General features: G+C 39.4%; 2 protein-coding genes across 4 annotated transcripts; both read right to left on the minus strand.

The window, feature by feature from the left end:
- Positions 1 to 42: 42 nt before the first annotated feature.
- On the minus strand, positions 43 to 20799 carry scube2 (signal peptide, CUB domain, EGF-like 2). 3 transcript variants are annotated; one of them, XM_071202273.1, is made up of 23 exons: positions 20552 to 20799; positions 19960 to 20076; positions 19469 to 19594; positions 19002 to 19136; positions 18039 to 18164; positions 17815 to 17931; positions 15290 to 15379; positions 14372 to 14488; positions 14148 to 14270; positions 13489 to 13605; positions 13221 to 13343; positions 12806 to 12922; positions 11738 to 11827; positions 11467 to 11589; positions 10605 to 10772; positions 10051 to 10257; positions 5061 to 5231; positions 3749 to 3916; positions 3056 to 3217; positions 2736 to 2933; positions 2107 to 2259; positions 1679 to 1758; positions 43 to 1221 (listed from the first exon to the last, which is right to left on the minus strand). In XM_071202273.1, exons 1-23 carry the CDS (start codon positions 20637 to 20639, stop codon positions 1075 to 1077), a joined length of 3063 nt encoding a protein of 1020 aa, XP_071058374.1. In that variant the 5' UTR covers positions 20640 to 20799; the 3' UTR covers positions 43 to 1074. The 3 variants fall into 3 exon arrangements, with proteins under 3 accessions (XP_071058374.1, XP_033933479.1, XP_033933486.1); XM_034077588.1 differs by having other exon boundaries at positions 19960 to 20079; XM_034077595.2 differs by lacking the exons at positions 10605 to 10772; positions 11467 to 11589; positions 11738 to 11827; positions 12806 to 12922 and having other exon boundaries at positions 44 to 1221; positions 19960 to 20079.
- Positions 20800 to 22289: 1490 nt separating this feature from the next.
- On the minus strand, positions 22290 to 27043 carry sinhcafl (SIN3-HDAC complex associated factor, like). The gene is made up of 6 exons (XM_034104754.2): positions 26958 to 27043; positions 25746 to 25904; positions 25515 to 25614; positions 25304 to 25418; positions 24533 to 24686; positions 22290 to 24415 (listed from the first exon to the last, which is right to left on the minus strand). The coding sequence occupies exons 2-6, from the start codon at positions 25871 to 25873 to the stop codon at positions 24241 to 24243; spliced, it is 672 nt and encodes a 223-aa protein (XP_033960645.1). The 5' UTR covers positions 25874 to 25904; positions 26958 to 27043; the 3' UTR covers positions 22290 to 24240.
- Positions 27044 to 27570: the final 527 nt, after the last annotated feature.

Here is a 27570-nt window from a genome sequence, read left to right on the forward strand (position 1 = left end):
AGGACAAGACAACAACTCTTTTACTTATAATGTATCTAGTTTATTGAAATCTGGCTGATAAAAAAAAGTATTTGTTATGTTATCATAGCCACTCCAGGTATATTGTTGTTACTATGTGTATACATGTCTGAATGAAATGCAATAAACAATTTGTTTTGTTTTGTGCCACATGGCCTAATACAAAAAAAGTGGGGACAGGGAAAAAGAACACAGAATACCTTTCCTATCTTTATTTACAGCATATTAGATGTACAAAACCATAAAAATATACATATACGTGTCTTCTAAGACAGGTGAAAAGCTCAATTCTATTTTACAGGACTTTAATTTATTTCATGTATTCTGAACAGTTGTCTTTGGTTGCTAGTAAATAATACAAAATATATTGACGCATACTCATTCACACGCCTTGAAACATCAAATACATGAGCCACCAGCAATGCTACACTGTCAAACATGTACGTAGTTACTACAATACATTAGAGTTTCACCTAAAACTTTTTACATCATATACAACACATTCATCAGAATAATTGCTTTCGTGGTGCCACTACATCTTTAGTAGTGCTAATGTTCCAGGTATAAACATTTGTGCTATATTTGTTTCAGCAGTATTTCCGTGCATTATGCTCTACCTGTGTGTTAAAACTAGATACGCACTCTATATACAGCATCACTGACATTCAGCATATATCTGTTTAGCTATCACATTTGTTTTTCATCAAGATGATATTAGCAAATGTCTCATAATGTTGGCATGAACAGCATTGAATCCTGAAATGGTGACTTTAATATCTAAAGTCATTACAATTTCTCTGATGTTTATGAAAAGACAGATTCCAAATTTCCAAACAAAGTGATCTAGAACCATCCAGAGACACACTTAAACACTTTTTTCTCCCTCTATTTGTCCATGTTGTCTTTCAAATGTATGGAGTGTGTAGTCCGCTCTAGTGTCGCTCCATGAGAAAACGGGTAACTTCAGAATAATCTTAAAAGGGAAATTGGATAAAACAGATACTGTGGCCAGCATGTAATCTAGGTTTTTCACAAGATATCCAGAAACGTTCAGTCTTAAGGGCGAAGGAATCTCAGAACTTTGGAGCGCAGGAAGCGGATGAATGATTTGGGGAACATTTCTCTTGATTCTTGTGCTGTGTAGTTGAAGAAGTTTTGAGGGTGAGCCAGTACATCGAACAACGCCATCATGAGCTTCTTGTCCTGGTGAGAAAATGTATTGCATTAATGGAAACCAAAAAAGAATATGAATAAGTCTGTGAGAATCACCCTTTTTTCCACCAGTATCCAAAAGAGGGCGCTACATGCTTACTGGGCCTCAGGACAGAAGGAAAAGGAAAACTCATCATCAAATGGAGGATAGTTAAAGATAATCAAAATTGAAAACAGGAGCAAACTTAAGTCATCCGAGACTGCTGCAGAAACTTAAATATATAAAAATTACAAAAACAATTAACAGTTTTTCTAGATTGCCAATAATGTGTTCTATTTAATATTGACAAATAATACCAGGCGCAATACAGATCAAGTGCCAAGATGTACATGAAACATTGTAATACACAACCATTTGTAAAACGTTTTGGCTAAATATTCTCCAGATTTAGAATAAACAACCTAAAAACACGGATAATCCTTATCAAACATTTGTACTATAGCATACCTTGAGAATGTCCTGGTGATTCTCTGAAGCGTATAATCTCCCATCTCTGACTATGTCTTCTATTAATTCTTGGTAGTCCTCTGAAACAAACAAAGTCAATAAACATTGATGTAAGCAATCAAACCAACTAAGATCAGATAAGATAATACATACTTAATTGATCCCAAATTACGATTTGTTTTCGTTACAGCAGCAGGTTAAGACAAGGCATTGCAAACAGTTTGAAAAATGAAAAAAAGACATGAGATTCAAACATCTCAAAATAGACAATAAAACAGAACTAAAAGTAAGATATATTGAAGTTGACAATGAGAGATAAAAATCCCAATACAAATAAAAACTATGAAGGGCCAAACATGTGACAACACACTGACGTAGCGGCATCATCGTTATTGCACAAAACATCACATATCCATGTTTTTTCTTACCGTCATATGTCACATACGGGACCTGGAAGCCTTTGCCACTGTTTCCCTCGTTGGACCTGAACTGGACCCAGAGCCTTTTTGAGCGGGAGGTGAAAGCAATGGGACGTTCGTATGTCTGACAAGTCTCGTAGGTTGTCACAGAGTTTGAGAGAGCTGTGAAATAAATGAGCCCACAGGACGACATCTATGATTAGAATTGGAATGTAACAAATTATTAAAATATCCCAAATGTATTTTTAAAAAATAATAATAATGCCACACAACCAAAACAATAATCCAGTGGACTGTTAACACAATTGTGTATTATATGTGCAATGCCCATAGCCCATAGATTTTCAATTCTGGTATCAAGTTGGTTATAATGTTGGTGACATTATTATGTAAATAATTATGCATATAAAAAAAATAGGTCATATTCAATTCAGCAAGGATCATTAAGGGGGCATCCTTATATTGTACAATAAACCGATCATGTTGTTTTGGTGAAAAGCCCATCTAGTAACCTACTGTAATCTCAGTAAGACAAATACATGAATGAAAGCTCATGTTGGTTTACTTGGTAACATTTAGTGTAAAGTAACAGTTAACCCATTGGTGGAATAGTTTTGAGTAATTTAACACAAACGTACAGCTCTTTCTCATGACTAAGTAGTCCCCGCACTCATCCTCAATTGGCAGGAAGATTTCTGGGACGACAATCAGGATCCTGCGTTTGGGCGGGGGGTTTATGGTCCAGGTGCACTCTACGTTGGCGGGGTAGTTCCCCGGGTAGTTGGGGGACTCGATGAAGCCAGTCAAATCTCCCAGCTCTCCTCCACAATGTCGGTCTGTAAAGTTATTCGTCAGATTTGTTTCTTGGTGCAACAAAGTGAATAATCTGGAACTGAATCCTAAACTTCATTTTCAATGTGTTTGTTTCAGGGACTTTATTGCGTACAGAGATACATACTTTTGCATTGCATGATGTTAGTGGAGCCATCGAAGTCGGTGGTGGTGTTTCCAGGGCAGGAGACACAGTAGTTCTGTCCAAACTCTCCTTGGTACGCGCCCATGGGACAGCGGATGCAGCGGTGAGTGCTGCTGTTGTAGTAATGTCCCGGAGAGCACTGGACTGCAGGAGCCAATGACAGTGATGGAGGGCTGTTAGTTTCTGAAGATCCCAATACTCACTTTTATAGTTAATTTAGAACATCTCTAATATATGTGTCTATTATTTGTTATATCATACAAATTATTAAACGCTTACAAAGGACGGTTACCAATTTACTCAGGTAATGCACTTTAGTACAAAAAGAGGTACTACACTTTTCAGTTCCCTTGTCCTGAAGGAAAACATCTAGTTTGAATTTGACCCGCTGCCTCCATGTAGAGACAAAACAGCAGCTGCAGAGGGCAGCAGAGTTCCTGTCGACACCCAAAAGGAGCTCTGAAGTACACATGACAGCTTTGTTATGAACGTTGTTTGTGTTTAACCAAAGAACCACAAATGTTTCACAAATTTGACAGGTTTTATAACCACCCTCAGTTCCATAAATCCCATCTGATCTCTTTAGTTATATTTAAACATTAGACATGAACTTAACTGGAGTTATTTCTTATTACCCTAAAACAACAACAACAGCAACAGAGGTTGATATGGCACCTTTGGTCTCGCAGTCCTGAAAGGTGACAGCCCCGATGCGCTTGGTGATCAGATTCCCCCCACAGGAGAAGCAGGTGGTGCGTCCCACCTCAGGCTGGTACGTTCCCAGGGGACAGGGCAGGCAGGGGGTGAAGCCGTCATGGGAGTACTGACCCGGGGAACACTGACCTGAACACACACAAGCATTACGTTAAGTCAGAGTGTGACATATTAGACACAGCAATGTTTTTGGTCAAATGTTATCCTTATAACCAAACTGTGAAAACTGCATCAATTGAATACATATCATTTCAAGTGTTTTCTCTGCAATTTCTCATGTTAAATGTAATAGAAGATACTGTCTTCTTCCATTAAGATAAGATACAACCAAGCTTAAGCAAATGTCAATGGCATGATGCCATGTTTACTCTGCACTGCATTGTATAATTCAACAGAGTGCAACTGCTCTGTGACTAATACAATCTGGGAGCCAGATTCTTGTTGTTTGGTCTGACAGGGGAGATGAGATCTTGGATTGAGTCATAAAGTGACTCCAATAACAGAAGGAGACCAAAACATGGTGGCTCCTTCTGTTATTATTCAAGAATTTAAAAAAAGACTTCACCTTTTGAGTGAAAATTAATCTTCAACATCTAAGCTCAAGCTCCTTTGGCTTTACACAAAGCAGAACATCTGCCAGGGAGAGATCTCTATCATGCACCACCGCTTCCTCTGTGGCTCAAATTCACAAAACAGTTACCTAGATTATGTGTCCTTCTGTGCCTTTTTTCTTTTTTCGCCTTATTATATTTCCCCTTTTTCATTTTTAGATCTTTTTGTTTTATTGTACATCCTCTCTTATAAGTGTTGCACGCTTTAAGCTATGGTCATTACCGACATGAGGCAATTCATAAAAGCCAAATGTAAAGATTTATTTATCCTAAATATCTGAGAAATCCAACCGAATACTAAAACATTTGGTAAGTCATTTTAGGTGTTGACTAGAGAGGATGATGCTACTGCCAGTAGCCGCTTAGCTAAGCTTAGCATAAAGACTCGAAACAACTAGTCTGGGTCCATCTAAAGGTAACAATATCACCAGTACCACTATATTTGATAAATGTACACTTTTCCCAACTAGTCATACTATTCTAGTAATGAAATTGTCTTTGTCATTGAGGTCCTTTTTGTAGTTTTCTGCCTGTTTTAACCACGAAAAGCACTTTGTAACATTGTTTGAGAAGTGCTGTGTAAATAACGTTTATTATCACTAGCCATTGAGGCACATTTGTGATTTTGAGTTAGATTCATCAAATTGACTCAATAGTCTCACCTCCGCACTCTGACAGGTTTCCAGCGCCAACCACCTTGGAGAGTTCTCTTCCTTCAGGTCTGGGACAGACTTCACAAGATGTCTGTGCCTCCTCGTCCTGATAGGTTCCAGCCGGACACAGCACACACCTTCCCTGATCCCCGTCATAGTGTGTCCCAACACTGCAGCTCACTAAAGATCCATTAAAGGTTATTAACAGGAGACACAGCAGATGGCAAGGGTACAAATAGATCACAAATAGATCACCATGAAACATGACATTTGGATTACAAGTTTTCTGAATTATTTTTGTTTAAATATCCAAATAAATATTTAAAAATTGGAAAGGTCCAGGATCATAATTTTTGTTTCATTTTTTATGAGTGAATTTTTTATGAGTGAATTTCGGATATCTGTTGTATAACTACATAAATCAGGACACACTATCAGCAGACATAAACAAATCTATTTAGGTAATGTTTTTAGGAATAAAATGTTTTATAAGTAAGGGTCTGAAATATATATGGGAATGTATGTGTGGTTTGGTAAAAGTAAGTGACACTGAAATGGAGATTTCTGGCTCAGAGGATAAGATGAAAGATCATTTCTAGAAAATTGCCTTTAAAGATATGTTTAGCAAAATTCTATACATTTTGCTGCAGGCCAATAGGGCAAAAAACTTAAACTAATAGATTTCACCAAAAAGCATCCCCGGTGATCTTCCTAAATGATCACTTACAATAAGAACATTTGTATATATAACACGTTTTCTGAAATGTGTGCATTTCGAAGGTTTTCTATCCACTGATGTAAAAGAAGACATGTTATGGAATCTAAAAAGCCTGAACACTTAAAATTGACCAATTCATGAAAAACAATGTTTGTGCCTGTAGTTTCTCTCTTTAATTCAAGGATTTACTTTGTGTTAGACTCACACACACATGTGCATCCCTGACTGTGCACAGAGCCATTTCTGACTTAGTCCTGCTATGTTTCTCCAAGGCACTGCCAAGCTTGTGGTGGTTTTTCACATCGCTGAGAGAGGATCATTTTGTCTTGGTACTAAACACTCTATCAAAAAGAACATTGTGATACAATACCACGTCGGAACAATGTAATTATTTAAGCCGGTGAAATAAACATTTCCTCACAAACTGAACACAAACACTTAGGGTAATACATCCAAAACAGACAGAGGTGTATGAACTGTAATTTACATCCACCAGATCAGTGTCAGGAAGTGAGGGAGAGAATGTCAAATGCAGACATCAACAATTAAATCAGTATGCCCTGTGGCGACACATAATTAAACAGTGCTCACCACACTGGAGATTTACACCATAAATACAGCCGTTCAATAGCATGACAAGACCATTAAAGTAACCCAGACTTCATCAGCTGCCTCTCATGTGTAATCAAACAGGACCATGTACGTACTTGAAAAACATAAACACAGTGAAGAGCATCCTCAACACATCAAAGGCTGAGCCTCAACAATTCATCTGACAGATTTCAGAGTTTTACTTGCACGTCAATGAACAGTACAAGTATAACTCACCCTGTAAATAGTTCAACACACTGCACGGTATCTTTAAATGCTGCAACTGGTTAAAGTTACGAAGGGTACTATTTTTGCTTTTTCACCAAGACATATTTGAAAATGTAGGAGAAGTAAACGAGGGATACATCCTTTTATGGACAACTAGACTATAAATGATAAATAAAGTGATTGTTGTTTTTTTCGTAGCGTATATAAAATTTGTGAAAATATAGAAATACAGTAAATTATCCTGGACAAAACTAACTTTGCAGGGTCTTCAAATGGACCATCAGAATATGTTTCATTTCATTAGTGTGTAGTCTAATATTTGTTTTGGCATGATACCTAAATAAAGAGTTTCACTCATTAATCGTGTTAAATGTAGTCTTATTACATAATGTTCTCATCAATTTGCACATTTCAATTATGAGAGAAAAATAGCATTTAGCTAAAGGTTAGAAATCACAATAAATTATACAGTTTTGGCATGGATTAGCTGTAATGGTAAAAAAGAGAATAATTTTTGGTCCATCTCAATTCAGAATTTGATAACAGAAGAATACATTTAGCTTTCAATTGTTATTAGCAACATTTCTGAACTGAAATAAATCAAGTTATGAGATGTGTGCTGTGATGTTTATCTCAGTGTTTCTTTTGTTCCAGTGAACTGCTGGGTCTGTAACAAGTAATGAGACTCAACATGGAGGAATTGGAAATGTTCTTGCAAACCAACTTTAAATAGGCAGCCAGACAAAATGACAAAAGAGCACCAGCCCACTCCACAGCTGCCTTTGTGCGCCACATCTGACACGTCCTAATACTTCATGCAACATGGCTGTGCGTAGGGGAGGAACTTTTAATTCCACCATAAGCACCCTCGCCTCTTTAAAGGCAAACACAGAAGCAAATCAAAGAGAGTATTTCCCTCTTATCTCACAAAAGTGCAAAGGCTTGATTAAAGGGACCAAAGCACCGTTTTGCTTTTGCTTTGCTTTGGTTCCTCCCATTCAGAGTGATGCCTGTAATTAATTTGGGAATTACTGCGTCTGTCTGATGGTCTTCAGAACTTTACTTGAAAACTGAAGCTGATCTCACACAAGAATAAATCAATTAAATCCCAGCACAAACTGTGCCTCGGCTGCAGCCTCTAAGCTGCCTGTAAGCAGAGAAACTACTATCTACAAAAACTCGACACACAAGAACTTTAACGTAGATCCATTTTACGTGGCTCAGCAAATTGTTCGATTTTCCTCCAAAGAAAGAAAATGTAATTCTCTCAAGAGCAGTTCATTTCTTGGAGCCCATTGTTTATTCTGAAAGACCATGAGGAGCCATCATTGCATTGTCCTCTAACAGCTTTTATTTGACAGAGGGAAGCAGTGAGAGAAGAGAGAGAGTGAGAGTGAAAGAGAGAGAAAACCTTGAAGCCTTTCAAATGCAAAGAACGCTTCTATAGAGTCCTCGAATTGATGGCCCCAAAGAGGTTTAAAAGACCTTTCACCTCTATTCAAGTCCTCAGTCTTTGCCTACTTGATGACATAGGAAAACACTACGGTATCACAGTGGTAAGGAGCTGAACCCAATAAAAGGGGTCAGGTTTCTGAATCCCCCCATTCTGCTTGGCCCAATCACTGCCCGCGCCCATCAAGCCGAGGCCCAAACAACTGATGCTAATTGATTCCCATGGTGTGGCTGAAGTCAATTCTCTTTAGCAGTTTAGTGGCTGGGGGTCATGCAAAGTGGCCCCAGTTGGGGGGCAGGGGGACACAGCACTCAAACTGCCAGCTCGAATCAACAGCACTTCCTAAACATCTTCAATGTTAAAACAAACACGCAAACAAGTTGACTACAACGGTCAAATAGACGTTGGCGCTCACCATTCACATCATCTCTGGATCGTTTGTGATCTGTATTCTGATGCTGTCACATACTGGCAACTATCAGCACTACACATGTACATTGGAACAATTATTTATTTACATAATTACTCAACTAAGTCATTTTATATAAACAGAGACAACATCTTAGATTAAATATTAAGCAAACCAATCAATGAATCAGGACAAATGCTTTAAAGGGTGCACGGAGGTGAATGGATATTTTTCTCCAAATGCACAAGAGGCTGTGTTGTCATCTCTGTGAGGCACTGACAAACAACCCTCAAATGGGGTTTTCAATGGAGTGGGCAAACTGAAAAGGACTAAACTGCACTCGGAGCTAAGCCAGAGCGGGAGCTGGGGGAGGAGGGGAAAAATATAGCTCTTTTAAAGAGTTGGAGGTTAAGAAGAATGCCTTTCAGCCCCCTCCTCCTCCTCTCCCAAATTACATGTCTACACCCCTGCCATGACCAATAGACTGCTTAATGTTGACCTGAAAGCATAGCGGGGGAGTTAAGGAATCAAGACACTTAGGACTTGTGTAACTGCAAGATAGAAATAATGAACAGCAGTTTAGGTTTAAATCATGTCAGCACCGCTCAACAGCAGAAGCAGCTTTGATGTTAATGACGAGGCCTAAAATATATGGTGCTACAGAGAGATATATGCAGCGTAAAACTAATGAGTTTCTCTCAACAAACGTTATCTCCAGAAACGACTGGGTAGTTGTTGTCTTAGACGTTTCAGTGTCCAGTTTCATTTTAACTTCCATCACCCCTATTCCTCAAGGTTCAAAGAGGGGAACACCTTAAACATACAATGGACTTTTGGGAGGTTAACCAAAGATTTGGGTATAAGTCTCATTCATACATCTTTAACATTGACAATAGACATGTACATATATAAAATTAACTGCTAACCATTTGAATACATATTTAGACATCTCAACAGATAAAACGCACCAGTTTCCTCTCACTGTTTTAAAGCATTGTGCTGCAGGCAACAAACTGTCTGTGAGGCCCGAAACTAGGGGCGCACGGTCCCTACAGCCAGAGAAAACACTGACAGTGTGCGGTCTTATTTAATGAACATTTTCTCCATCACAGGTTGTATATAAAACCCCTACCGAGATGCAACCGCTACCAGGAGACCTGCCATGGTCCCTCATGTCACACTCTTATCCCATGGAGATGCTGCAAGATCTCACAGCTTGGAGGCCCAACAAAAGTCTCTCTGTTCTTCCCTGGAGTTCGCTCTCCCCTCCAACACGCTCATTACGGCATGTCTGCAAACCAAATATGGCACTCATCTGGCCAACACCTGCTCCAAATCCATTCATTAAACCAGCTTGTCTAAATATATCTCACTGGCGTGGACCATTTCAATTGCTTTGAGACAGGACTTTACGTCTACTGTGTGTATAGGACTTAGTCAGAAACATTGCTGCATGGTGTAACAAAAGCAGTGGGATCTGCACTCTTGAGAGATGAAAAGAACAATATCTACAGAACAAGTGATGACGGGCTAAATGGTGTGTCGTAACCTTTACCACGCTTCCTGAGTTAATAACAAGTAAATAGAAAAAACAACTCACCACACTTCCTGCCCATCAGCACCTGTCCCACCCCACAGTGCCCTGGCACTTCTGCTGGTTTTCCAAGAGTCTTAGCGAGCTCGTAGTCAGACCCAGCGAAGTGGAGGTGGAACTGTTCCCGGTTTATGGACTTCCTCAGGGTCCGGATGGTCTTCCTGAGCCTCTTCTCCGAGCGCCGGCGCACACAGTTCAGGTCACAGCTCTCTGCTGAGAGAAGCATTTAATTTCACAACTGTTTCCACAGCAAAACGTGATCCCCCACACCTATAGTGAAATGCATGCGTGGATGCTCGCATGCTTGCTTCAACACTCACAAAAATGTACCATCAAGTCAGCAGAAAAGCAATTCAGGCCAACACTTTTCCAAGAATTCAAGGAATTAAAACAAAAAACAGCTACATTCTGAGTCCCAACCTAGAGCCCACCACCATATTAAAGTCAAAACAGGAGATACTTTAACAGTTTAGTTTGTTTAGTGATGAACAGACAGCAGCGAAAGAAGGATGGTGAACGAGAAGCAAAGGCAGGCAGAGGAGAAGCGCAGAGAGACCAACCTGTTACCTCCTCTAGGTTCACATCCAGCTCAAACTCAGCTGTTATCGAGGAGCCGTCCTCCTCCCCAGCTTTCCTGCCATGGCGGCTGCGCATTCGCTGTCCGGACGAGGTGCAGCGCAGGCTCACATAGCTGAACTGGACATTTTCAGTGAAGAGGAACCTGCTATCTGTGGACATGTGAGACAGCCACCCCCCCCAAGACCACGCAGACAAACAGAAACAACACACACAAACGCACAATTGTTAAAATAATCAAAGACAGTGTTACAGAGAAGAAACAATTAATATACCTTTGATAGGGAATGCCACAACATACACAGATTGAAAAAAAAAGTCTGCAGTTAATTTGATCATCTTTTTGTCGTTGTGCCGCGAACACTGATAAAAAGGATGAGATGTCATAGTGACAATTTCCTTTATTTGAAACAATTATGTGACTAAGAGGGATGTAAAAGACCATGCCGAGTCCTTTTGGAGAAGCAAAATAATCCTACAATCGGAAACCCATTTGATTGATGGCTATGTCAGACCCAACTGAAAGGCATGCTATGGCTAATTACATCCTCCCCTGTCACTGCCAGACAAAGTGCTGCTCTGAGATATTCAAGACACTCAAAACCACATCACTTTCCCCACAAATGTCTTTCAAATTTGCCTTTGGTTTTTGGTTTACTTTGAAGCAGCCTTCAGGTCTAGTCTGTCTTCTGAAGGTTGTGGTTTTAGGCTTTAGATGCTGGCAGCTCTTGGTAAACCCTAAATGTTTTTTAACCAGTAACATGAAGGAGCTGTAGTTGCTTCTTGTCTTTCTGTGATCTTGTGTTTGGAGGCATTGTTGTGTTTGTTGTGTGGCAACCTCTGTACCTGAGTGTGCTGAGTTCAAGCTCTCCTTGAGTTTCTCCTGACTTCGTTTTAGGTTGCATTTTGCAGAGCCAGACCTAAAGGTGGCTGTAGTCTTAATGCGTGGGACACTGGCCGTTTCTGGACCTGCAAAACAGAGGAACAGAAAAACTTGTCATTTGTATCTACTTATATATCTGATGTAAACAAGGGAAGCATTGGTTGATCCTGAGATACAGTTTTGTGTGGCAGAGTGGAAACATAGATGTAGATATGTGATGTTTTTTGTACTTGCCTAAGCAATGCAATCCACTGTTGTTCTTTTGTGTGTCAGCCAAGCAGATCAGAGGCATTCCACAGGTCACCGTGTATGAATCCTCCGTCCCTGAAAACACACAAGAGGCAGTGACACACAGAGAAAAGTTAGGGCCAGAAAAGCCGAGTCAAGAGAGAGCAAACAGGCAGCTTGTAGGAACACGAAGAGCCGCCTCGCAGATTGATGTTGACAACTAGCACAGCCTGACTAACAGACTAATTGAATTTCCATTAGCATGCATTAGTGCTGCATTAAGAGATACCTGACCTGTACTGGGTCATAGTGTTTGAGTCTAATAATGCTAAAGAAAATCAATGGTGCACCAGACTGAGGGGTGTCATGTTAACTGATCAAACATGGTGTAGAAGTAAAGGTTCTTACTATTTACCGCACATATGGGAGCCTCATGTTTAGTGAACTTTGTCAGAGCTCTGTTAAAGATTCAAAACAACAATTAATTGTAATCTTGACCGACTTTTATCAATAAGAAAACGAGTACTAGTGATTCATTCATCAATTAGTCAACACTCTCTGCAGCTGCTTCACAGTGACAGCTATTCAGCAGCCACTTCATCCGTTTAGTAAAACAGGAACTAGTATTATATCATAATAACCTTTAGGGTGGAAAAATGTATCCTGATTTATATTTAGACATTTTTTTGCAGTTTAAATTAAAATAAATTCACGAGTGAAACTGACTTAATCACAAAGTACAGCAAGCTTGAGCAGAAGACTGATGCTTTTATTTGAGTGACAAATAACAAGATCGGGAAAATATGTAGGAGTAACAAGACTCCTATGTTTGCTTAAGAGCTATGCGTATGCACAGGTGTTTGGCAGGGTAGATGTGGTTTATAAGAAGAAAACCCTCAAAATGGATGGATCTGCAGGTGAAGGGAGTTGACTATTTGGCACATGTTGGTTTCTTTTGCAAATGTTGAACATTTGCCGACAAACTATATCCTCTGCAAAACTTGGAAAAATGGGAAAAAACTGTAGGTACACAGGTTAATCATGTTATATGGAGATCTGGCAAAACCAACTCACCACTGCTGATGTGAACTTGGGACTGGCATGTCAGGAAGCAGCGGTCCCCTCCCTCCTGCTTACTACAGTTCAAGGTAGGTTTAGAGGGGGGGTTAGCAGGTGGGTAACCCTCAGCCTCTAGATGGAAATCACAACAAAACTCCAAGGTAAAAAAATAACAATTGTTGTTGTGACAAGGAGGAAGATGATCAGAAAGTCCAACATCCTAACAGCACCAACAGCATCGACGGGTTGTTGATGTTTAACTCAAGCACAAGAAAACCAAGTGACAGAGAATCAAAGAGAAAAAGAGAACATCATTCAAAGTATCTCCTGTTTTTGTCCCCCAAGTTTTTGTACAAAATGTGGGATGTCACACAATTTCCAACAGCACTCAACAGATAGGCCTCTGATGTAGGAAGAGGCATTGGCTTACCAATGCAGTCCTTTTTGTTCCAGTGTAGCTTATAGCCATGATGGCAAAAGCATTCAAATCCACCCATGGTGTTCTCACAACCCTGCTCACAACCGCCATTGTTCACACTGCATTCATTGATATCTGAGAGGAAAAGGAAAAATCATTATTATAATTACAGGCTCCATTTTCCCAACACCTCACTGAGCTCTTTTGTAATGCTTTTGAGCCTAACACCTCTTTAAATTGGGCACTTGTGTGTTACGCTCAAGTTGCTCTGCAGACTCACCTCCGCAGTGGGCCAGCCCGTACATGGTGTAGCCTTTGTTGCACAGACATTGAAAACCACCGGGGGAGTTCACACACGTGTGGTCACATGTCCGCTCGAAATAACATTCATCTATATCTGTAATCAAAATCAGGCAGGTGTCATAAGAGCGAGGCAGTCAGTTGCAATCTTCATCAGGAGGGAATTCCCACCCACAGACACACATCTCACTTGATCTTGAAATGTCACACTCACTCAAAGGACACATGTTTGCTGCATCAGATATAAATTGGCTTTTGATAGTTATAACAGGTCAAACGAAGGCAGTTGAGGCCCCTGAAATTATATTGTAGTTGCATCAGTTCAGCATCATTAAAAGCATAGACCTAATAAAAAAAAGTACTATAACACAAGAAAGGAAGCTATCTAATAATAAACTGTGTGAGACTAGCGTATAGCAAAATCCGAGAGAGATGCCAAAGTTATAAGTGTTTTCAGATTTTTTAAAAGTTTTTTTTGGTTGTTATTTTAATTTGAACAGAAAACCTGTTTTTGGTGATACAAAAAAACATCTTCTGGTGTTGTCATATCCCTCTCCCTCTCATCTCATTTAAGAAAGTCCCAATCCACTTTGATGACTGCCCAGAATTTGAAAATAGAAATTCAGGAGCCATTTCTACCTTGACAAGAGCGTTCATCTGTGAGCAGCTTGAAGCCTTTCCTGCAGTTACACTCGAAGCTGCCGATGGTGTTCCTGCAGAAATGTTCACAGCCGCCGTTGTGAGGCTCACACTCGTCAATATCTGTGGAGAAAAAGGTGATATTTTGACATAGTTGGTTAAATCGGTCTTTCAACAGACTGCTCCTCTCCAAGGAGGATTATTGTGTGGACTAGCAGACTGACCTTTGCATGTTTTTGCATCCGGCTGCAGAGTAAAGCCGACCGGGCAGCTGCAGCGCACGCCTGTGGAAGTGTCTTTACAGGTGCAGTCACACCCGCCATTGTTCACCGCACAGGTTTCTGAAATGTAAACACACAATGTGAACATTTGTGAATGACCTTCAAATAAAAAAAATTTTTTAAATGTTTTTATTATTATGTCAGATACTTTGTTAAACAGAACTTGATTTTCTGAATATTTTGATATTATATCTGGAAGACAGAGTTGATGAAAATAACAAACAAACTATTTCTTCCATGGATTTCTTAATACTGTCTAACTGAGAATACTTATTGAGATCATAACTAAATTAAATGTATATACTGCTTTTAATACATTTGTAAATAATGATTGAAACAGAGAAATGATGCTCTAATACACAGCTTGGTGCATAGTTATGTTTGGATGTAGAGCACATGCATACACTGGTTAGGCACATGTTCAAACCCAGGTGTACCTTAGCAACATATTTTATTCACAACAAAAGACAAGTCTCCCGGAGCTCAGGTACTAGCCTTGTACTTGGTAAAGTGCCAAAGTTAAAATGTTTTACATAGATCGAGTGACCCAAAATCACACAGCTGTTAAATACTAACGATACAATAAAAGATTCACACCCTGCCCTTACCAAATGGAAGGAAAACGTGAAATGTACCACACTGTCACAAATGCATTTTTTGCAGGGGGGAAACTGGGGGCGAGAAAACGAGTGCACAGTCATTTCACAGTTTGCTCAAAAGACTGAGGAATGCATCGGTTTACTAGACATTAGTCCTCTCCCTGTCTGACACCCCTGAGTGGTTACTGGCAGCCAAACACGCTGTCACGTAAAAACACTGACTAAAACTTCCAGCTTCTGAAGGAGGGAGTGTAGCTGTTACCCATTAACAGTCTTCGTTTGACCCGTTTGTCCACCTCTGTGAAGGATGTGGCGTTGTGGTCTGCAGATTCGGTGGTGGCTTCATCTCGTTCTGTGACACACACAAAAAAAACTATAATTAACAGAGTAAGAATGTTACATACATTCCCTACATTTCATAACTAACAGAAGCAGATATTGACTCTGTGTGTTTGTCTGGGTCACCTTTCAGTAACCAGATGCATGTGTACAGCTTGCAGTGGCTTCGTGTGCATCAGATAACATCAGTCAAATGAATCTTGAGACAACATCGCAGTGATACGCATCGACCTCACACACACTGCTGCTGGAGGGAGAGATATTACCCAATATCTGATGGCTGATCCTTATCCCTCATAACTATTGTGTGGAAATATGCACACTTCATAACAGGAGAACTAGCACAGAGGTTTCCATATACTTTGTTTTCATTTAGTCATCAAGATAGCCTCTGTATTACTGCACTGTAAGATGATCCTGCAATGTGCATAACTTCAAGGGCCCATGTCATGGCCATTTCTACTGATCATAATTCCATTGTTGAGGTATACTAAAATAGATTTATATTGTGCAATTTTCCAAACTCACATTGGTTTCTCATACAGTATCTCTGTATAATATGTGTATTCACTCTCTGTCCTAAACGGCTTGTTGGAGCTCCTGCCAACCCCTCCCTATGAGCCCAGTGGCCGTCTGCGAGACAGCGAGACACAGCGAAACCCAGCCCGAAACACACACACACGCAGCCTGGCTGGGAGTTTGTGTGTGTGCTCAGGCTGAGTTCCGCGGTGTCTCGCTGACCCCACACCAGTGAGCCAGCTCACAGTGTCCCGCTCCTCGCAGCAGCGAGCCTCGCAACGTCCCGCCGAGTGTGTGTGTGTGAGGAAGTCCGCGGACGTAACGTAACGTTAGGCCACTATACCCAAATACGTCACTATACCCAAGAAGTAAACAATGGAAAAAGAGAAATCTCGAACAAGGCGTTCTGAGGCAGCATAGACATGTATTTTCTGTGTTAGAGTTGTACTCGCTACAGGGAGTACTTTGAGGGTTTGTGACTCTGCAGACCGTTTACATGCAGAAAAAGCTACATAACACACAAGGGGACGGGTAATAACCGGAAAAGCATGACATGGGACCTTTAATGTTTTGTTATATTCTAAACAGAAATTATACTGATTATGGGGGGGGAAATGTTGAACCTAAAACATGAGATATCATTTCCTTTCTGTTCATATGTAAACACAACCAGCGTACACTGATGGACAGGTCTGGTTGATGATGTTCTTTTTGAACCACAAGTGCAAAGAAATCAAAAAGCTACTCAAACAACCAGTTTTAACATCAAGTTTCCTGTTGTGGTTTTTCCTTCGATAGCTTAAAAGATGTTAAAATTATTTAATTCCACACTTAACCCTCCTGTTATCCTTGGGGTCAATTTGACCCCATTCAATGTTTAACGTATCTAAAGTATTTCATGACTTTTCCTAATTTAGTGAGGATCTTTTTTAAATGTCCTGTACGCACTTTGAACGCATCGGTGTTCCTTGGAGTCAATTTGACCCCAGGCTGTTTTAGTAGTATAAAACATAACAATGTCAATATTTTACACATATTTGTGTTGATTGTGTAGGATGATATTGAGGTATTGGTATTGATCATTGTAAAACAAAACTACCCTCTGCTTTAGTTATTGGTCCTTTAACAACATCAAAAAGATCTTATTTCAGTCAGAGAGATTTGATGGTGATTTATATATTTTTCGATAGTCACATAATAGGAATTCCGAATGTATAAAGGGGTCTGTAGGGGGGAAGGTTGGGGTAATGTTTTAATTAAATGGTTATTTAGGTAGTCAACTAAGATACCTAAAGCACCAGAGATATACATGTTGGTTAAGATTTGGAATAGGATCATTGTCTTGAGTTTTAAACTACTGGGGTCAAATTGACCCCGGAGGATAAAGGGTGTATAGTAAATTTGAGGATAACAGGAGGGCTAAGGTTGCACTATTTAAATCATCCGCTTGTTTAAGCCCTTCAATCAAACCCAGGACCCCATTTTCAACCACATAAATGGATTTTGCTCAATTATCCATCTACAGAAGAAAAAAAACGAGCAATGAGTAAGGATAAAAAAACTACCACGGTGAAAATGTTATTTTGCTAAATTAATCTCATCTCAAGAATCTATGTTTTTTAATGCTGAACAATAGCATAAATTGAAAGTTGTCTAAACATTTTCCTATAAATCAGTCTAATATATTTGGTTTGGAAAACTGTGTACCTCTAAGATGTGCAGTAATGTGTTAGTTGATTGATGGCGGGAAAAGGTTTGAAATGACAGCTATTTGAAGGTCAGTTGGATTAAAAGACAATATGGATGTGAGGATATTAAAGAAGAAAGCAGATTACAGAAAAATAAAGATATATAGTGTGACATTTGGTCTTACTTGTTTTGTTTTTTTACAATTTCTCTGTAAAGACACAACTGAGTCTGCAAACTTACCTACACAGGACCTCTTGTCGGGCTGCAGGGTGTACCTGACGTGACACCTGCATATCGGGCCGTTCTCAGTGTCTTCGCAGGTGTGCTGGCAGCCTCCGTTGCCATGGTTACAAGTTACTGCAGGGGTCAACAACAGGCAGACATGAGACATATTCACAGTGCAATATTTGAAGCCAACTGTGGGCGTGTAGTGCGATGTTAGCTTCATGCCGCGCAGCACGTACAGATGCAGCCTCTCTGGTTCCGGGCCAGCTCGAACCCTGGACGACACTCGCAGGCCACACCTCCTTTGGGTGTCTCTTTGCAGATGTGGGCGCAGCCGTGCTCCTTATTCATACAGTTGAGGCCCTCTGGGATAGAAAGAGGGAGAGAGGTGCACAATGAAACTCTCCTACAGTGACTGACCGGCTCCACACAAAGGCACACACACACTGAGAGATTAGTCCGGCATCCTCAAAGACACTGATTGTTCTCACGCCTTAAATTAAATCCCAAAACATCCACCACTGCGTTATTGTTGAGCACTTCTGAGTAAATATGTAAGCATGGGAAAGGGAAAGGTTTCTCAAAATGTCATTCAATTAAAGCAAAGCCCTGCAAACTCTTCTAATAACAAAGTCACAAAAACATGAGATGAGGTGAATCACCATTTATATAGATGGGTCACAGCTGAGTGGATTGGTCCACAGGATTTTAAAGGGTTGTCAAGACCCGATGGAGTGGAAAGCACTTGCATTTAGGTTGACTTCAGTCAAGGAGACAAAACAAAGAGACTTCAGACTAATCTGTGATACCGACCACATAGACCAGAGTGTTGCAGTTATTAACTTATTTTGTTCTCAGGGACACAGAAATCCCTTTCCCACAGCATGTTGCTGCTGCAGATAAAAGCTCAGTGACGGGAGCCAGCTTGAACCTGTCACCCCTCATTGTGCCGTCAATCTTAGATTTGTATGTGAATATTGCGAACTTACTTGATATATCTTTGTCTTCTTTCACAAACTAATACAATTAGCAATACAAGCCTCCACTCACAAAACTAACACAAACTCAAAACCTATTATATATATATATGAACTAGGCATTGTCTACACTTTCCCACCTGTCAAATATTTAAGCCACATTTAAATGTGTGGGAGTGGGACAAAATGTCTTCAATGATTCAGTAGATGTTGTTGTTCACTCACCCACAGAGCGGTGGATGCATGTGTGCTGGTTGTCGCTGAGGAAGAAGCCTTCTTTGCAGCGGCACTCATAGCTGCCCATGGTGTTAACACAAGTGTGTTGGCACCCTCCATTGTTGAACTTGCATTCATCCACATCTACCAGAAAGCCGATTGATTGCATTAGTTAATAGCATGTACAAAACAATGGCAAAGTATATGTTATTTTCACAAATTAGTTGTTTTTTAAACGTATTGAAATAAAAAAAAGTCTGCTTATTCAAGTGTTTACTGTAGAACATATTTCAGACAAATTCTTTAAATCATTCCATGAGCAACACATTAAAACTTTACCAAAGAGGGCTAAAGAAAAGCAGTCTGAGTGTGAGAAACTTCACATACAGCCCACACAAACATGAACTCTTCACCATAGAAGCTCTCTCTGTCTATCACAAAAGGTTATTTACTCAGTGGTTTAAAGCTGATCTTACCTAGACAGTTATGTCCGTCATGTGCCAAATTGAATCCATCATAACAAGTGCAGCGATAATTTCCTGGTATATTGTTGCACTCGTGTACACAGCCACCATTGTAGTCAAAGTCGCATTCATCTACGTCTGAGAAGTAAACACCACATAAATGAATGTTCACCTACTCACCACAACATTCAAATCCAAACATTTCAGTATTTGAACAGTAATAACAAGAACTTAACTGCAATAAGTGTTAAAGAGTTATAGGAAAGATAAAGGAGCACATATATCAAATACTCCTTTGGGAATTCAAATGTTATGCCACAAAAGATTTAAGAATGATTTGATATGGTACATACAATCATTTAGATAGCATATCAGACATATAATGTGCCCAAACACCACCCTGCTATAACATTGATTCCCAAACATCCAAACTCTGTGATTCCACTTTGACACTCAGATATGTATGGGAATCAAACTGTTCAACAAAAAAGTAAACACATTACCTTCGCAGTGTGTTCCATCACCTTTAAAGCCTGCTCTGCACGTGCACTTGTATGAGCCTAGGGTAGTCTGACAAATGGCATCAATGTGACAGCCATCACTTCCCTCGGCACATGGATCTGCTGAAATCCAAATGGGTCGTACAGGTCATGATTACCAAAACACATTTCTAGCCAACACACTCAAATAGTCCACTTACACAAATAGCATATGAGCGACATATGATCTTTTAAGCGTGTCACGTTTTGTGGGACTATACTCGAGAAGAAGAACAACACAACTCTGATTCAAACTTAAATATAAATGTCCCTTATAATAATAAATATATGAGCCTACAGAAGGCCTTTAGAAAAGAGTAATAACCTGAAAGTGAAAAGTTAGATAAATAACAAAACGTGATTTACAAAGGTATGTGTAACGGGAGCAAATACATTCCCACGGCAATTTGTATGCAGCTACATTTTTTTTAAACTAGCAGAAAGTGTACAAGTCACCACTGGGGAAACACTTCTGAAAGCGTGCGTAAAGTAGTAGACTCCACGACTGGAAAACACAACACACACACACATGCACACACACTCACTACAGTCCCACCTCGAATCTCTGGAAGCGCTGCGCTTTGGCGACTATTTAACAAGAGCAAAAACAAACAAAAGTCCCTTGCAGCCCAAATAGCTCCCATGGTGATATGATCCAAGTTTAGAGGTCTTCTCAAAAGGACGCGTACGCACTGAAGTCGTGACCGAGCGTCCGCCTCATTTTCATTCTAGCCTGTCAATCTGCCTCACAAGGGGCTTTTGAAAAGAGAAAGGAGTGAGTAAGTGAATGTGTGTGTGTGTGTGTGTGTGTGTGTGTGTGTGTGTGTGTGTGTGTGTGTGTGTGTGTGTGTGTGTGTGTGTGTGTGTGTGTGTGCGTGCGTGCGTGCGTGCGTGCGTGTGTGTGTGTGTGTGTGTGAGTGAGAAAGAGAGAGAGAATAAGAGCGTGCATGCGCCGGTGCGCGTACATGTGAGTGAAAAAAGCCGTGTTTTTGAAGCAGAGCATGCGTAAAGTCGGTCAAATAGCCAATGCAAGACCGGAAATGTCTTTGTGCACCGGCTTATTTGACTAGTGCGTATAATAACCAAACATTAATACTAAAAGCTCATTATCATTACTCAAACAGCTAAAAAAAAAAAAAAAAAACAGCATAGTCTATAGGCTATGATTGATCGAAACAAACATTATAAAATACTTCCCACTTTTTACTAGGCCCTATGTAATAACATAGTCACGTGATACAACCTCTGTAAACTAACATTTAGGATTGTATTATGGAAGGTATGACCGGAAATTACTTGGTAAAACATGCCGTGATGGTGATGCTTTACATAGTGAACACTTGCAAACATGGCCTTTGGCATCTGTTTCAACGTCGTACATGCTAAAATACTGTGATAGAAAGACCGAACAAAATGATATGAGAGATGTTATTCAGTGATAGGTTCGCTAACTTAGCCTACCAATACAACTAGTTATGTAAAATTGTTCTGGAGGGATGGATATCAAAATAAGCCAAACAACGTCGTTGCTAGGCAACACACGTTTATCTTGTCTAATTTACAACAGCTTGAACTGATGGATCGTACATTTTAATAATGTTGTTAGCTGTACAGGTTAATCAAATACAAAGATATGGCAGCTAAAATACACAGAAGAAGCAGCTTAATAATATTTTAACTACGTTTGAATTTACACACAGCTCGGGCTCTTCTCGCTGCTGTCTTCAACATTGCTCAGTTCTGTCAACAGAAATCAGCAATGATTAAAGAAGTGTCAAGATCCTTCACAAAGAAGGCTTGCTTGAAAAACGCTACACAATCCTGCATATAAAATGTTTAAGTAGAATTAAGTGAGTATAATAAGGAAAATGTAGTCATGGCAGCAGCATTACAATCTTCACATTTGTTGTTTAACTGAAAAAAATATTTAACTATGGTCATTGTCAATCAAGTCTTGGTTCATAATTCCAGCGGTCAAATAAACATAGAAGCTTAAAAATGAAAGTAAAGACTCGATTATTTTTCGAGTAGCAGATGGCAAGCCATATCAATACATTATGTAAGATGTATAATAGAACTTCTCCAACCACAATACAACTGAGTTACTAATTGAGTCGCATAATTTGGTATTACACAAAAAAAACACAATTAGCCTGTAGGCCTGTAGTGTTACGACAGAAAACTGCTCCAGTGTTCAATGTGCATTACCTCGTTGATTAATATCTGCCTTACTTATATTGCTCTTGTGCACCACCTATCGGCGCACAAAATAATGACAATCCAGCTTTTTATTTTTCATGTTTTATTACAGATCTACTTTGTGGTACAGTATACAAAAAAAGTATTAAAAACATCTACATTGCATGTTCGAAGGAAGTGCACACAATTAAAAAGACTTTCTGAAAAGGCTCTATACCAGTTATCAAAATGTCAGTTTAAAAAAAGGTTTTGCAATAAATAAATATAAATTACATGAGAATCATGACAAGGTCAGGTAATTCATTAAGGCACACCTCACATCCCAAATGTACCTCGCAAAAACAATATGGCAACTCCCTAAGGACAAAAACAAGCTTATTTCCCAGTTTAAAAGGGAGCAGCACTTCTCCTTTTAATTATAATCATAAAACATGTTCAGCATTTAACTACCCTGCCGCAGAAAAGTTTATATATTAAGCAACTTTACAGAGCATTGCCTGTCAATTCATGAAGTTGGTATTGCTTACATTAATGCAAAAAAAGCTAACTGAAACCGTGTCTTGACAGTATGAAATTCAGACAGTACGCACAATGGCTTAAACTGTGCAATTAACTGAGCATTATTTTTTACATGACATACAAAAGAAATATCTTGAGACAATTGTGAATTTTGATTATAGAAATGTTAAATATTGCTGACATAATGGATACTGTTCACAAGTCAATTTGGTTGAATAAGGATCCATCACTTGATACTGTAATAGCAGGTGTGATAGACCGCCCCAGAGCACTTCTCACATTCAAAATGTCTGCATAGTTTGAACTTTGACAATTGCTTCTGAAGATAAATCACATAAATGGCAATCACATTTTCTCTAACATAAACAAAGGTTCAGTTTCTGACCATTGCATGACATTAGAAATCAAACAAAAAAAGGATTATTGCAGCTCCCTGATGCTGCGATTAAATATACTGTTCCCTGCAGTTTACACATAATTCTGAAGAGCATAGGTTACAGCTTCGAAAACCTTTACAGAAATATGTCTGACAAAATGAGATGGGATGAGATAAACCCCAATATCTGGTTAAGTGTAAAAGTACTTGTTTTCAGCACCTTTCAGACTAACAAACATCTTTTTTTTTCTCAAGGAAGTATTGATTTGCTATTCCTGTAGTTGAAAAAAAGTTTGGTTGTACTAGAAGCCAAAATACTGTGTATTTACAAAATCCATTTGTTTTACAACATGCATTTTCATTTCATTGGAGGCTTTACAAAAGAAATAAATATATTACTTTCGTCATTTCAAAGGGCGGAGGAATGTACTGCATGCATGATCTAACCACATCTATCCGAGTCGATGTGCAGCAATTGATGAAAAATGTGAGTGGTTAAAACTTGTGGCATGCTCAAGATGTGACAATGTCAAAATGTTCTTATCTATACACACAGACATTAAATTCATAGAGGACTGTTGCAATCATTATCCCTGGGCTACCAAACCGTTTTTCTGTGCACTAAAAATTCTACAGACTCACATTCGCCCATATGGAACAAACGGATAAAACTAAACGTTGCAGCAACATGTTGAAGAGCCACTTCAACAGACAAAAAAGCTGGTATTAGAATAGCTGGTGGCTTTCATACACACACTGACAATCAGACAAATTATGAAAAATAATAAAACAGTCTTGATATGTATGAAAAGTTGACAAAGTATTTACAAAACATTGATCACTTAATACAAAATATGCAAAAACAATTTGAATCAAAAATGGAGCCTTGACACAATTTGCTTCCGCAGCCTATAAATAACACTAATGCCCGTGTACGTTTTTTTTGTTGCTTTTTGCTTTCTATAAAAAAGAAAAGAAATCAACTCTATACAAAAGTTAAAAAATACCCATATAAAAAAGGAACAATACATAGAAAAGAAATATCTAAATAACTAATCTAGTTGGGAGAGTGGAAATTAGGAGGTCTGCCACTGGAGACAAATCCAGGAGGATGCCATGGATACCCCTACAGGGGGATTCAACAAAAGCAATCACCAGGTTTCTTTGATGACTTCTGGCAGTTGTGGAGGAAGTGTGTCTGGAAGGTGTGCAGCCACTTGCGTGGATGCCAGTTTTTTGGAACTGCAGCAGGGTTTGAAGAGACGAGGATCAATGATCACCTCTCCAAACCGCCCCTTATAGACAATCCCACAGCACACCTTTTGCCTAAAACATGGGGGGGGAATGACCTTTTAGTTATGGATGATATTCAAAGGGTGCAAAATCGCTTAAACATTTATCCTGTTACTTTGTGAAACTCAAATCGGATTAATGAGTGCGCACCTTTTCCAGTAGGAACGGTCCAGAAAAGAGAAGCTGGACGGAGAGGGGCGTCTCTGTTTGGACTCGATGTCTGAGCCGTCATCTGATAGGTTGCTGTAACTGGGGGACTGGGCAGGAGACACACTGGAGGTGGTGCTGAGTGCATCTGAGTCAGCTAGGGAAATAAAAGAAATGCTTTTTAGAAATTGCCTTCAAATTTAGGAGATTTTTTCCTAACACAATCGTGTCTAAAAAAATAAATAATCAGAAAATAGTAAAATCCCCAAACAAATTCCTTAAACCCATGTAAAGACATCTTAACTGCTTGTTTTGTCTGACAACAGTCCAATACCCAAACAAGTTCGGTTAAAAATCATAGAATAATAACTGCTGTTGGCATCCAACAAGATCACATCGAAAAGGCAGAATCTGTATGTTTTCTTTAATTAATCAATCATTTATTCACCCCTTTTAACTGGCTATTGGGTTCAGCCTAGATGAAAACCAAAAAATATCAGTTATAGTCACCAAACCCAAAGATCCACAAGATGCTGCTAAAGCAGTGATTTTTGGCCCGGCTGAACAGACATCCACAACACACCCAATGTTTACATAGAGTGAGATTGCATGCATTGTGTCATTTTGATATAGCACCATTTTTTCCTTGAACATGCACTTGCATTTTTTGTCAACAAATATTCCATATCTGGTGAGTTTCAAATCTATTTATATCACCCAAAAGAATCTCACAACACATGCATGTTAGAAGCTAATATAGTTAAAACAACTTACTTAGTCTCTTTAACTTGTGGAGCTTCTTGAGCTTGCTTTTCTTCTTCCCATCACTGTTCTTGATCTTCTTGGGTTTAGTCATCTTGAAGCCTGGTCCAGCTCTTGCATCCACCACCTGAGCCAGGTCAGGTGAAACATCAGGTCAATATAAAGCCTTCTTGTGACAGTCAGACACATTTGATTCTCATTACTCTTAGCAGACGAGACTTACATGATTCCAGTTTTTCTTGGAGCCATTTGGTAACTTCTTCCACCTCTTCACGAGCAACACACAGGCATTGCAAATGTCTCCAACACGATCTTCTGACAGCCTTTAAAAAAAGTATTAAAGTGGTATTGCTTAAAACTTGTCACCCAAATTCCTGTTTTATTAATTTACACAATGAAAGGGAAAACAAGATGACACAATACAACCAAACATTGAATGAATGAGAGCTTTTACCCAAAACAGAGCTCGAATGTCTCTTCATATCGACTGCTGTCTGTGAAGCGTGAGCTGGAGGACTTGGTCTTGCAGATGCAACAGCCTTCGTTACTCCGGTAGATCTTTGACTTGTGAAAGCCAAACATATTACGTTTGTTGGTTGGTTATGGCAGTAATCTGGAAAAGTAAACCAGAACGATCGTTAAATCTCTTTGTAATATCACCGTGGGTGCAGTCAGTTGTGCTTTCTACTACCGAGAAGGGGGCGGTCCCTATACATACAGATAAACAAAACCACTCTTAACGTATCATTTTTTAACACAAATCGTGTATGAAACACACATTTGAGTTAGCAGTATATTGTATTTGAAGTGCATTGACAGCTGAACTAGCGTTTTGCTAAAGAAAAACGTCGAACTATCTTATGGAATTCAAAGCAAAGTAGCGGGAACACCAAAACAACAAAAAATACAACACTGACATTTCATAAACGTTTAAAACTTACTAAGTTGTGTTGAATAAACAAAACGTGTTACATTTGGTGCGGTAGCAACGGATGCAGGCTCCCAAACGTTTACACACATTCACGCCACACGGTAAGCGTTCCACACCCACAACATAGCGCTTTACTATCGGTAACTGGTTCTTATGTTTTTATATACTTTTCGGAACAACAGCCAGTACATTGGAAATGTTGATTATTTATCATTCTCAATACAATTAAAATGGTTGGTCTAAGCATACTGCTCAGTTGAGGATTTGTTTGTAGGGGAAACCCGAAACAAAAAGCGGGCAGCAGCAGCGCTTTCTGAAGTGAAGAAACAAAAAGCTACCGGGGCTGAAATATGTGTAACACGCCGTGTCCGAATAACACACAATCCCCAACTTAGTGCAATTCGTGTATGTTGTCGGGATTTTAATAAAATACAGATCAGTTACAATGAATACATAATTCCCTTTAAATTCAAACTTTTGCCCGCTAGAGCGGCAGATACGGTTCATTGTTGTTAGCTGTTAGCATGCTAGCTAGCCGACGTAGCTACCATTACCACGCCACGCTCTCGTTCACTTCCACGTTATCCCATTGTCGGTTAGTCTTTACACATTTAGCTGCACACGTTCACGTCAAGCTACGACCACACCACAATACCATCAGTCTCTTCGCATATAACAAACCAGTAAAATACTACAAATATCATTCCTTTACAAGAGAAATTAAATTGCACTTACTGAACAAAAACTTTGAATCTTCGCCGTATTCTTGGAACGCACTGCGCATGCTCTTACTACAACTGCATACAGCTGTCTATTAGAATATCATTAGCATGAATGAAAGGGCCGGGCGTACAATGACCATATAAGGAGTGCAGCCGTTGGGTTTGAACCTGGGTTTAACCAATCGCTGCTGTCCTCGGTACTCTTCACACGATATGAATGACGGGAAGCGTAGTAAATGAGCGGGAGATCTTTGTGCCGTCACAGTTGTTAGCTGATTTCCCTTAAACTCAAAATCCCATAAACCCCCTGGTTGAAGGCTTTAAACAAACACAGCTATATGACATGGCGCGAACGAGTTTGTTTACATGTTCTCAGCTGAGAAAGCGCATTCAACAGCGTGTATACGGTTAAATCACTTGTGTGTTACTTTTCAACTGAATTTTGACACAAAAGTGACTATAATTAGATTGACACTACAGTTAGTTTTTTATGGGATATTTAGCTTTTGAAGACAACCTTTAGAGAACATTTGATTTAGGGTTCACATTAGAACTTAGTTATTATAATTATTTGATGACTTGTTTAATAAAAGTGTCTAATCAATCTAAGAAAATGATTACAAAAT

This window comes from Pseudochaenichthys georgianus, chromosome 3 (genome assembly GCF_902827115.2).
Source record: "Pseudochaenichthys georgianus chromosome 3, fPseGeo1.2, whole genome shotgun sequence".
Lineage (NCBI taxonomy): Eukaryota > Metazoa > Chordata > Actinopteri > Perciformes > Channichthyidae > Pseudochaenichthys > Pseudochaenichthys georgianus.